The sequence below is a fragment of the Triticum aestivum genome, chromosome 4D (assembly GCF_018294505.1).
Source record: "Triticum aestivum cultivar Chinese Spring chromosome 4D, IWGSC CS RefSeq v2.1, whole genome shotgun sequence".
Classification (NCBI taxonomy): Eukaryota; Viridiplantae; Streptophyta; class Magnoliopsida; order Poales; family Poaceae; genus Triticum; species Triticum aestivum.
Genome location: NC_057805.1, coordinates 363,930,491 through 363,942,425, shown reverse-complemented (window position 1 = coordinate 363,942,425; position 11,935 = coordinate 363,930,491). Strand labels below are relative to the sequence as shown.

General features: G+C 46.2%; 1 protein-coding gene across 1 annotated transcript; it reads left to right on the top strand.

Moving 5' to 3' along the window:
* The first annotated feature begins 5,579 nt into the window (after window positions 1–5,579).
* LOC123097940 (serine/threonine-protein phosphatase PP1) lies at window positions 5,580–9,435 on the top strand. The gene is made up of 4 exons (XM_044519787.1): window positions 5,580–5,910; window positions 7,343–7,902; window positions 7,992–8,216; window positions 9,038–9,435. Exons 1-3 carry the CDS (start codon window positions 5,694–5,696, stop codon window positions 8,178–8,180), a joined length of 966 nt encoding a protein of 321 aa, XP_044375722.1. The 5' UTR covers window positions 5,580–5,693; the 3' UTR covers window positions 8,181–8,216; window positions 9,038–9,435.
* Window positions 9,436–11,935: the final 2,500 nt, after the last annotated feature.

Sequence of the window (11,935 nt, the reverse complement as noted above, 5' to 3'; positions counted from 1 at the left end):
AGTATAAGAAAATAAACCACCACTTTAGGGTACTGTAATGAACTCATTCTTTGTTTATATTGGGTTTAAACCTACTGCATTCCAACTTCTCTATGATTCATACCCCCCGATACTAATCATAGATTCATCAAAATAAGCAAACAACACACGAAAAACAGAATCTGTCAAAACAGAACAGTCTGTAGCAATCTGATATGTTCGAATACTTCTGTAACTCCAAAAATTCTGAAATAAATTGGTCGACGTGAGGAATTTGTCTATTAATCATCTGCAAAATTAATTAACCTAAAATCACTCTCCAGTAAAAAAATGGCAGCTAATCTCGTGAGCGCAAAAGTTTCTGTTTTTTACAGCAAGATCGCAAAGACTTTACCCATGTCTTCCCAAAGGTTCTACTTGGCACAAACACTAATTAAAACATAAAACCACATCTAAACAGAGGCTAGATGAATTATTTATTACTAAACAGGAACAAAAAGCAAGAAACAAAAATAAAATTGGGTTGCCTCCCAACAAGCGCTATTGTTTAACGCCCCTAGCTAGGCATTGATAATTTTAATGATGCTCACATGAAAGATAGCAATTGAAACACAAAGAGAGCATCATAAAATACGTGACAAACAAATCTAAGTATAACATGCTTCCTATGAATAGGAATTTTATAGGAAAACAAATTAGCAAGGTAAGCAAGATCTAGCATATGCAAGGAATAAGAAAGAAACAATAGCAATCTCAACATAACGAGAGGTAATTTAGTAACATGAAAATTTCTGCAGCCATATTTTCCTCTCTCATAATAATTACACGTGGGATCATACTCAAATTCAACAATATATCTATCACATAAAATTTTCTTTTCATGATCCACATGCATGCAAAGTTGACACTCTTCCGAAATAGTGGGATTATCATAAAATAAAGTCATGACCTCTCCGAACCCACTTTTATCAAAAATTTCATAAGATTGAATAATCTCCAAATATGTGGGATCTAAAGTTGACACTCTTTCAAACCCACTTTCAATATTATTGCAAACATTATTAACAATCTCATATTCATCATGGGGATTAAATAAATTTTCAAGATCATAAGAAGAATCACCCCAATCATGATCATTGCAACAAGTAGTAGACATAGCAAAATTAGCATCCTCGAGCTTAGGGTTTTGCATATTATTAGCACAATTGAAATTAAGGGAATTTATAGTAATATCATTGCAATCATGCTTTTTATTCAAAGATCTATCATGAATCACTTTATAAAGCACTTCATCACAATTTCCAGATTCACGGATTTCAAGCAAAACTCCATAAATATAATCTGGTGCACTCAACTCACTAGCAATTGGTTCATCATAATTGGATCTCTTAAAAAGATTAGCAAGTGGATGAGGATCCATAAACTTTTAGCAAGCGAAGATGCAAGTAAAAAGAAGGCACATGGTAACACAAGATCGAACGGGAGAGGGGCGAAGAAAAGGCGAAGGTTTTCAAAAATCATTTTAGAAGTGGGGGAGAGGAAAACGAGAGGCGAATGGCAAATAATGTAATGCGAGGGAGAAGAGTTTATGATGGGTACTTGGTATGTCTTTGACTTGGGCGTAGATCTCCCCGGCAACGGCCCCAGAAATCCTTCTTGCTACCTCTTGAGCATGCGTTGGTTTTCCCTTGAAGAGGAAAGGGTGATGCAGCAAAGTAGCGTAAGTATTTCCCTCAGTTTTTGAGAACCAAGGTATCAATCCAGTAGGAGACAACACACAAGTCACCTAGTACCTGCACAAACAATCAAGAACCTTGCAACCAACGCGATAAATGGGTTGTCAATCCCTTCACGGTCACTCGCAAAAGTGAGATCTAATAAAGATAGTAAAGTAAATATTTTTGGTATTTTTGTTGTATAGATTGGAAAGTAAAGATTGCAAAATAGTAAACGAGATGTGATGTAAATAAAAGAGATGCAATATAATAAGAAAGAGAACCGGGGGCCATAGGTTTCACTAGTGGCTTCTCTCAAGATAGCATGTATTACGGTGGGTGAACAAATTACTGCCGAGCAATTGATAGAAAAGCGCATGGTTATGAGAATATCTAGGCATGATCATGAATATAGGCATCACGTCCGTGTCAAGTAGACCGAAACGATTCTGCATCTACTACTATTACTCCACACATCGACCGCTATCCAGCATGCATCTAGAGTATTAAGTTCATAAGAACAGAGTAACGCATTAAGCAAGATGACATGATGTAGAGGGATAAACTCAAGCAATATGATATAAACCCCATCTTTTTATCCTCGATGGCAACAATACAATACGTGCCTTGCTGCCCCTACTGTCACTAGGAAAGGACACCGCAAGATTGAACCCAAAGCTAAGCACTTCTCCCATTGCAAGAAAGATCAATCTAGTAGGCCAAACTAAACCGATAATTCGAAGAGACTTGTAAAGATATCAAATCATGCATATAAGAATTCAGAGAAGAACCAAATAATATTCATAGATAATCTTGATCATAAATCCATAATTCATCGGATCTCCGCAAACACGCCGCAAAAGAGTATTAGATCGAATAGATCTCCAAGAACATCGAGGAGAACTTTGTATTGAGAATCAAAGAGAGAGAAGAAGCCATCTAGCTAATAACTATGGACCCGAAGGTCTGTGGTAAACTACTCACGCTTCATCGGAGAGGCTATGGTGTTGATGTAGAAGTCCTCCATGATCGATTCCCCCTCCGGCAGATCGTCGGAAAAGGCCCCAAGATGGGATCTCACGGGTACAGAAGGTTGCAGCGGTGGAAAAGTGGTTTCGTGGCTCCCCCTGATGTTTTTAGGGTATAAGAGTATATATAGGCGGAAGAAGTACGTCGGTGGAGCTACGAGGGGCCCACGAGGGTGGGGGCGCGCCTACCCCCTGGGCGCGCCCTCCTGCCTCGTGGTCGCCTCGTGGCGTTCCAGACTTCAACTCCAACTCTTCTAGTTTGCTTTCGGTCCAAGAAAGATCATCGCGAAGGTTTCATTCTGTTTGGACTCCGTTTGGTATTCCTTTTCTGCAAAACTCTAAAATAGGCAAAAAAACAGAAACTGGCACTGGGCCTCCGGTTAATAGGTTAGTCCCAAAAGTAATATAAATGAGCATATTAAAGCCCATTAAACATCCAAAACGGATAATATAATAGCATGGAACCATCAAAAATTATAGATACGTTGGAGACGTATCACGGTTTGACGAAGCACAAGGTTAGTCTGTTTGAAACACATTCCTTTGCATGTTTCGTGTTAAGTAGAGTGTTCGGGATTATCCCTAAGCGAGAAATTATTGCAGCTGTTGCCGCAGAGGTCGAGGGCCTCAAGGCCGAGCCGCGGAAGGCCAAAGCGGAAGCAGCCGAACAGAAAGCGGCCGCCGAGCTCACGTTAGTGAAAATGACAGTGATAAACATGAGGTCAGGGTGGCTGAGGTGCAACAAGAGCTCAAGGATGCCATCACTAAGTGTGAGGACCTTGAGCAGAAGAATAAAGATCATGCCGCCGAACTGGCGAAGATGAAGACGGAGGTCCAGGAGGCGCGGGCGGAGGCGCCAGGTGCTCGGGAAGAGCTCCGACAAGTAAAGCAAATGTCTGGCGGCCAAAGATTCGCATTGCTTACCCGGGTCTGGCGTTCCGCAGGCGCCTTTACGGAGCTCCCGAGGAGCGCAAGAGATGCGTCAAGGCACTATGCGGCTCGGGAGGGTGACGCCGAGCTGAGGCTGTTTGGGGCGCAATTCCAAGCGCTCGAGCACCCTCCCCTCCTTGTTAATCAAATGAAGCAGTTGATGGAGCTGCACCGGATGGCGGATCCAGCCATGAAGGACCTTTGTGTCCGGCTATGGCCCTCCGAGCCTATACCGAGCAGTTATTTTGGCCTGGTGGCGAAGCCGTGTGATGCTGCCACCCGCGTTGATGCCGTGAAGCATTGGTGTGCATCGAGGGGGCTCAGATGGCGTTCTTGAAGACCATGGTGCACTGGCCGAAGATAGAACCCGTCGAGATGGCCACCGGACCACCCCCAACTGGAAAAGAGCATAGGCGCCCGGAGCAATACTTCTCCGCCGTGATGGATGGTGCTCGGGCAGTAGAGGCACTGTGTTCAAAGGATGTACTCCTTGAGCACTTGTGACGTGATGTATTAAACTATGGTTGAACCTTTATGCTTATAATGAGGTTGTGTTTTGTATGGTTTATCATACTTGCATAGATTTATGCTGATTTTGACTCTTGTGCGGCCGCTTTTATTCTGAAAGTTACCAGTCATTGGCTTCAGCCCCCATGTAGATGCTATGAGGGGTATTCCGTCCTCCGTATTGTAACCCTTAGCCGACGTCTCGGTGCCCGGAGGCGGCAGTGTAGGAGGGGAACAACGCAATCGGACTATGCGGCTTTATGACTTTCGCTTAGTCATAGGAGCACGTGGGTTCGACTCGCGGGAGCAAAGCTACCCGACGGGAGGCGAGCAATGTTGACAGGCGGACCAGGGCTTCCCGCCAGTGCACATGAGGGCACACATGGGTGTGACCGAAAACACTAGATGGGGGTGGGCCCGATCGTGCGTGTGGCCCACACGTCATGGACCCTTGAGGAAAACCAGCAGAGTGCGGGCACGTCCGCGCCGATCAGAAGAACGGGAGGCTGCCAGGGAGCCAGCCACGGGAGGCCCTCGTGCAACGGACGACGCGGAATGAACTCTCGCGCGGCGAAGCCCCCAAAAGGCGGGTATTCCAGCATTTTTATAGGAGTAATGAGCGTGTAGTTGTGAAAAATAATATTGAATCTCCTATATCTTTGTAAATGCTCGTATTTTCGAGTGATGTACTTGTTTTCTTGGATGGGGGAGCTGGGAGAGATATTTTTTGTAAATATACTTTCTCTGTTTTTAAATATAAGTCTTTTTACAGATTTCAATAAGGGTCTACACACAGATGCATATAGACATAATTTAAAATGTAGATTCACTTATTTTGCTCCGTATATATCGAAGGGAGTACAAACAAAAGGGGTTGGTTGTGACTTGTGAGTCCGATCCATGGTTAGCGATGGCAAATGTTTCTTTTAGGGTTACGATGACACTATACCTGGCCATGGGCAGCCCGGCCCGAACGGCCCGACCCATAAAAACCCGGCCCGGCCCGACCCAACCTTGCCCACAGGCCGGGCCCGGGCCTAGATCTTGAGTCAAATGACCGGTCCGGCTCTGGCTTGGTCCTGATTTTTAGACCCTACGGCCGGGCCAGGCTTGGGCCTAGGTTTTTTGCGTCGGGCTTTGATACGTCCGGTCTGAAGCCCGGCCCGAGGGATGGCAAGGTATAGATGGCACATGTGTTGCCGTGAGCAAAGTCCGTAGGAGAGCGGGCACGTACGTCTCAACGTGTCCGGCACATTGGTGTTGCAGACCAACCAGGCCACCGCGCAACGCCACAATTCATCCACAAGCTCTGTCCGCGCAGGTTATATAGAACTAGAAATATAAATAAATAGAGAAAAAGGAGAGAGGTTTTATAACCAAGCAAAAACAAAACAAAACCTAGCCGACGGGGCGAGTTTATCTAGCCATCGGCGGCCCACCACCCAATCTCTCTCCTCCCCCTCCTCGGCCACCTGCTCCTCCCGAAGCGCCGAAACCCTAACTCCACCGATCTCTCTCCACCCCGGGGGAGGCGATGGCGGCGGCGCCGGCGGCGGGAGGGCAGGGAGGCGGCATGGACGCCGCGCTCCTCGACGACATCATCCGCCGTCTGCTCGAGGTGCGGACGGCGCGCCCCGGCAAGCAGGTGCAGCTCTCCGAGTCGGAGATCCGCCAGCTCTGCACCGCCTCCCGCGACATCTTCCTCACCCAGCCCAACCTCCTCGAGCTCGAGGCGCCCATTAAAATCTGCGGTCCGTGCGTCCCACTCCTCTCCTGCCCGCTTTGACTCTCCCTTCGCAGAGTTAGATCTAGTTTGGTCGCGCCGCAGGTGCTGCCGACTCCATATCTGCGTCGCGGCGATAAGCAAAAACAATCATTTGTGGCATTAACCAGGCTCCTCTCGTTTAGTGCTTCGTGCTTCTGTTTCTGTTAGATGGTGGGGGTTAGGACATTGTCATATTGATTTTCTGCTCAACTTTTCGCTGTATGTTTAGAACCTTGAAAGCATTTGATGAGGTGTTTGAACGGGAGGAGGCCCCGTAGCAAAGATGCAATCATCAAAGGCACTTAGTGTTAATTTGGGTTGACAAAGTTTTCTTGTGCAACCAGCTCTTGAAATTATCATCTTAAGGGCAACATGATATTTGCTGTTAGTAATAATTGTTGTTATACATACATTTGTTATTCAAAATTCCTTGGGTGCTGCAGTAGCTAACATTCTGTTGGATGAATATACAACAATGTATATCGTGGCAGATATTTGCTGACATGGAATCTTATCACGTCTATTTAGGCATTCAAAGTAGTCTTTCTGAAGTGCTCTTTTTGTTAGTGATGCTGATTTTTATCATAAACATGCCGCTTGCTTTGTCTCGGTTGAAATTTGAACATGCCCTCAAGGTTCTAGGCTTGATTCCAGGCCCCCTCGTTTTCTCTATGCTGAGAATTTAGAACCAAATCCCAATCACTAATTCAGAACCCTGTGATGTGCATGTGTGTTCCCTGTAATATCCTAGCAAGCTCCTTTAGTGACCAGCTTAATAACACTACTATTCACTCGTGTGTGGCACAGAAGAAACTTAAGCTTGCGTGCATGTATGTACCTTAGTTTAGTATATCAGAGCGTCATCGGCTCACCTCTTTGCAAGTGAAAGCCCCTCTCCGAACAAGATTACCTTCTTGTAACTGGGAAGCAAGCAGCAACTATTTGGTGCTCTTTTTATGTGTTAACCTCTACCTATGCGCCTTTCGAAAGCACATGATTCCTAGAGGTTTTCAAAACTGTGTGGTAATCCCTCCGTCCGGAAATACTTGTCCTAAAAATGGGTACAAATGGATGTATCTAGAACTAAAATACATCTAGATACATCCATTCCTTGGACAAGTATTTCCGGACGGAGGGAGTAGTATTTGCAGCAACAGCCTAACAAGCATTTGTTCATTCAAAACACTAGTTGCTAAAGTAGACTAGACTGTCTGTTGTCTGCTTTGATTGAGTTTTTGTTTTTTATCCTCGGCTCTTATTGGCATTCCTCTGTCTGATAGAACTGTACTTGGAGACATGTTTTTTTTTGCTTGTCATAGTAAGGCCTGACAAATTGCTTTCTACTTCGTGTATGCTTCTTAATTCTGTAGTTACCATAGTAGCAACTAATTTTGCTCTCCCTTGTTATCTGCCTCTAGGTGATATCCATGGTCAGTACAGTGATCTTTTAAGGCTATTTGAGTATGGAGGTTTTCCCCCGGAAGCCAACTATCTATTCTTAGGCGATTATGTTGATCGAGGCAAACAGAGTCTGGAGACTATATGCCTCCTCCTTGCATACAAAATCAAGTACCCTGAGAACTTTTTTCTTCTGAGAGGCAACCATGAGTGTGCTTCAATAAACAGAATATATGGATTTTATGATGAATGCAAGCGTCGCTTCAATGTGCGGCTATGGAAGGTCTTCACCGACTGTTTTAACTGTCTCCCTGTGGCCGCTCTAATTGATGATAAAATATTATGCATGCATGGTGGCCTTTCTCCTGATCTGGGACACCTAGATGAGATAAAAAACTTGCCCCGTCCTACCGATGTGCCAGATACAGGTCTACTATGCGATCTTCTTTGGTCTGATCCAGGAAAAGATGTCCAAGGGTGGGGCATGAATGATAGGGGCGTTTCATACACATTTGGCCATGACAAAGTTACGGAGTTCCTTCTAAAGCATGATCTTGATCTTATTTGCCGTGCCCACCAGGTACTACTCTAAAATCTAAATCTCCAATACATCATCTTGTTTATTACTTTCTTGGAAATTAAGGTGTTTACGTATTTCATCTGATATAGGTTGTCGAGGATGGGTATGAATTCTTTGCTGACAGACAGCTGGTCACCATATTTTCGGCTCCCAACTATTGTGGTGAATTTGATAATGCTGGAGCAATGATGAGTGTTGATGAAACTTTGATGTGTTCATTTCAAATTCTCAAACCTGCCGAGAGAAAAATCAAATTTATGGCGTCAAACAAAATGTGAAATGATGAAGCTCTTTCCTCTTCTAGAGGCTCTGAGGTTAGTTGTGGCAGTCGCACTATCTTGCCCCATGCGTATGTACTTGCGCATAGGTTGCTAGACAACATTGTAGATACTAGGGAGATCTATTCTGGGACAAATTGGTTCTCTGCAACACTTGTATCACAGTTACATGATTACCTCAATACCACCGGCAAAACCTTAGTAGTATATCACATGGAACTGGAATACATATTAGAGTATCGATTTAGGTTTTCCATTTAAGATGTTGGAAATTGGGAATCTGACAGGTCTGCTTTGTAACTATTGCACTATCGATAACCCATTTCATTATTAGATTTGTGAAAGGAATGCTATTCTCCGTGGTAGTTTGTATCATGAGTGATGAGATGCATTATTTTGCTCAATTATTTGTGAATTCTGAACATGCTTAAGCAAATTACATTGCACAGAAAAACATTGGTAAATGTACCATGTTCAGCTTGGTGCCACTTGTATATCTTGTTCTTAACAATAGACAAGTTTGTGGTGCTTTGCACACTGCTCAGCGGGCATTGTGAAGTATGTACCCGATGGATCTTAATCTTATGTTAAGAAACCTGCAAGACTTAGGCCAATTTAGCGAAGGCAGATTTTACTTGAACAATGATTAATAGTTGTGATGTGATTTACAATAATATAGGTAGTTCTTGATGGGGGTCTTGTTAAGCTGATGGTACCGCTCTACTACAAATGTTCCACTTTTGTGTTCCAGCAAGATTATCACGTGGATATCCTACATATGATACTCGAGACATTATTCATGTTTTTTGTTTTGTTTTACTTTACCTCATAACACTCGATTATTATGACCAATATAGGCTCTCATGTGGACACAATCACATCAAGACATCAACGCGCAGGCGCTATGCTTGAAGGCAGCATCGGGCTAGTTCTACTGGAGAAGTCAAATAATATCATTTCTAACAGTTGGTCTGAAAGTTACTCTTCATAGCAAGTGCCAGAATTTTTTCCTTTTCTGTTCCCACCGGGTGTGAAACTATCTTGTAGCTGTAGATATATTGATTATGGAAGGCTGAAGTTCGCAATTGACGCAAGATGATCCCCTCCAGCAAGAAAAAAAAAGTTCTGAATATGAGAGTTTTCTGTTTGGGAGTTCCACTATTTAAAAAGCACCTGTATCACTTACTGAGGTAAGAACAAAAGCCAAGCCTGTGTTTCTGTTGCTGTAAGCAAATATTGGATGAGTTTTATTTTAGTTTTTAGAGAGCGGTAATGGTAACAATTCAAATAGTATGAGCACAAAGAATGCTGATGCTTGGTTGGAACTTGATAGAAAATATTCAGCATGTTCCTGATGTACGCTTCACCTTTCAAGTGCTGGATGGCTTTGAGTTTTTGTTCAATCAGACCAGCATGATGGACCGATGCTTGATTAGCATTAACGTGGAAACAAAATCTGGCATTCGTAAACTAAGGCTGGAGTTTATGGTGCGGACTAGTACTCCCTCCGTAAAGAAGTAAAAGAGTGTTTAGATCACTACTTTAGTGATCTAAACGCTCTTATATTTCTTTACAGAGGGAGTATTTACTAAATGTACCCTAAAAAATGATCAGAAGACGCAAATTTGATAAATTTATGGGGGTGTAATTTTCTATGGAAAAACAGAATTAACATTGAGCAAAAAAAATATCTGAAGCAAAATCACGATGGCAGCGAGTTGTGAGGCGGGTAGAGTATTTTGACCGTTGTGGCCACGGTCAGTAATATGCAATCACCATTGCTGGTGCAATGGAGAGGTGGACTACCAGCAATGGAGAGGTGGACGAATTGGCACAGGCTCAGTGGGTACACCAGTCATGTCTTTGTGCTCAGGCTGTGCAGCAGCTTGGCCATGTTAATAGATGAACCCGAGAGAATATCCAGTGAAAACTAAATTACACTGTAAACTCCGTAGAAGCACAATATGTTAAGAGGGTGATGTTTTATTAGCATGTGAAATTCCAAGTTCAAAAACATTGGTACGAACAAACAAATTCAGAAAACGAACATGTGAATTTAAGTTCGAACCTGAAATTCTACATGTTTATTTAAATTAACACTGTAAACTTTCGAACATAGTTTCCACTGGTTCATCTCCACTCGCCCCCCAACAGCCCTCCCCCCCCTCTCTTTTTTACCGCCTCCAAAAAATGGGCCAGAGGCCAAACCCAGCGCGCTGGGGGCAGACCGGGGGCGCCAGGGGAAAGAAAAATGTCGCCAAAACTTCCCGCGCCAGATTCCCACCCCATGGGCCCGCTGGGTCAGCGACTAGCATCGTCATCCTCATCTCATGCCTCGGCTCCTGCGCGAATCACTCCCAAGGCTGCTGCCGGTCAGCCTTCCATTGATCACGGGCGGTGCAGTGAAGGCGAGCTGCCGCGTGTCCTGCTCCTTCCTGCCACACGTCCGCACTGCTGCCGCCCCCTCGCCGCTATAAAAGCTGCCTTCGTCGCTGCTGGCCGCACACTCGCCTCGCCACAACCATCTCCCTCTCGCCGCCGACCACCTTCTTTTTGTTCTCGCCCTTTCTCCTTCACCGTTAAGCTCAACCGATGGTGGAGCGGCGACCAACGGCTTCGGCCGCCGCCATCTGCACGAGTGGGAGGCGCACATTCTCCACGAGGCCAACTACCCGGCGCCGCCCGACATGCACGTGGCGGGCTCTTGAAGGCTCAGCGCCGGAGGCGTCCCCATGCCCCTGCCGTCCTCCGAAGCGGAACACCGCGACGAGAACGCGCGGATCCAAGCGTCCTTGCCAGAGGAAGCGCGACAATAGCCGAGGTACTCCCTCGACAACGTACCTCTGTGGACGGCTTATTTCCAGCGCCGCCACACCGACCAGCTCGCCTCCACCAACGGCGCTCCGGCGGCGAGGTGGCGCCACAACTCCGACGACCGCCGTCAGTGGTGGGGCGTCCCCGGGCGCACGCTCCACGCCGTCCTCGAGCACATCGAGGGCGGCAACGAGCCGCTGTTGGAGTACCCGACACTGTCGTTCTCGCGCCGGAGCGGGAGCTCGTGGCTGACGAGGCGCATGGTGGCCACGAGCTCCTCGTCCTCCGGCACGACGCCGCTCGCCCCCGTCAAGCCCGAGCCCCAGGAGACGCCGGAGCGCCGGCGCAGCCGCGGCGGCAACCTCGTCATAAAACGAGGGCAACCACCAACCTTCTCCTCCCCGCGGCCATCTTCGCCTGGTCAGGCCGAAGAAGGAGCCGACGAAGCCCGTGGCCGTCAAGCAGGAACACGTGGAGATGGCCGCAGACCTCGAAACCGGCCTGAAATGGGCGTGCGACGACTATGTGTGGGAGGAGATGGAGCGCCAACGACGCGCTCTGGAGGAGATCGCCGAGCGACGCCGCGACCGCGAGGAGGACGACGTCATCGTCCTCGACAACGATGAGGAAGAGGCACCGGCTCCGACCAACCCTGTCTGCAGCGGCCATCCAGGGCAGGGCTGCAGCAAGGACGGCGGCATGCAGGATGACGGCGACGGCGACGATGATGATGACGGCGGCGAAGACGGCGACTACACCGCCTTCTACAAGATCCTCGGCATGAACTAGGCTCGGGGCGGCAGTGGCGGTGTAGTTTTTTTAGTTTTTATGCATGTCTTTATATTTGTAGAAATATAAATGAATCCGCCTAAATTTCATCCAAAATCGAGTCATTTTCTTCGAATTTGAGACAAATTTGCATTTGAAAAACGACGTCTAGG

Bases quoted from the DNA above. Each gene is read 5' to 3' on its own strand.
- LOC123097940 (XM_044519787.1), top strand. From the start codon at position 5,694: ATGGCGGCGGCGCCGGCGGCGGGAGGGCAGGGAGGCGGCATGGACGCC. The intron at 5,911-7,342 runs GTCCGTGCGTCC...ATCTGCCTCTAG, and splicing joins GGCGCCCATTAAAATCTGCG to GTGATATCCATGGTCAGTAC. The intron at 7,903-7,991 runs GTACTACTCTAA...CATCTGATATAG, and splicing joins TTATTTGCCGTGCCCACCAG to GTTGTCGAGGATGGGTATGA.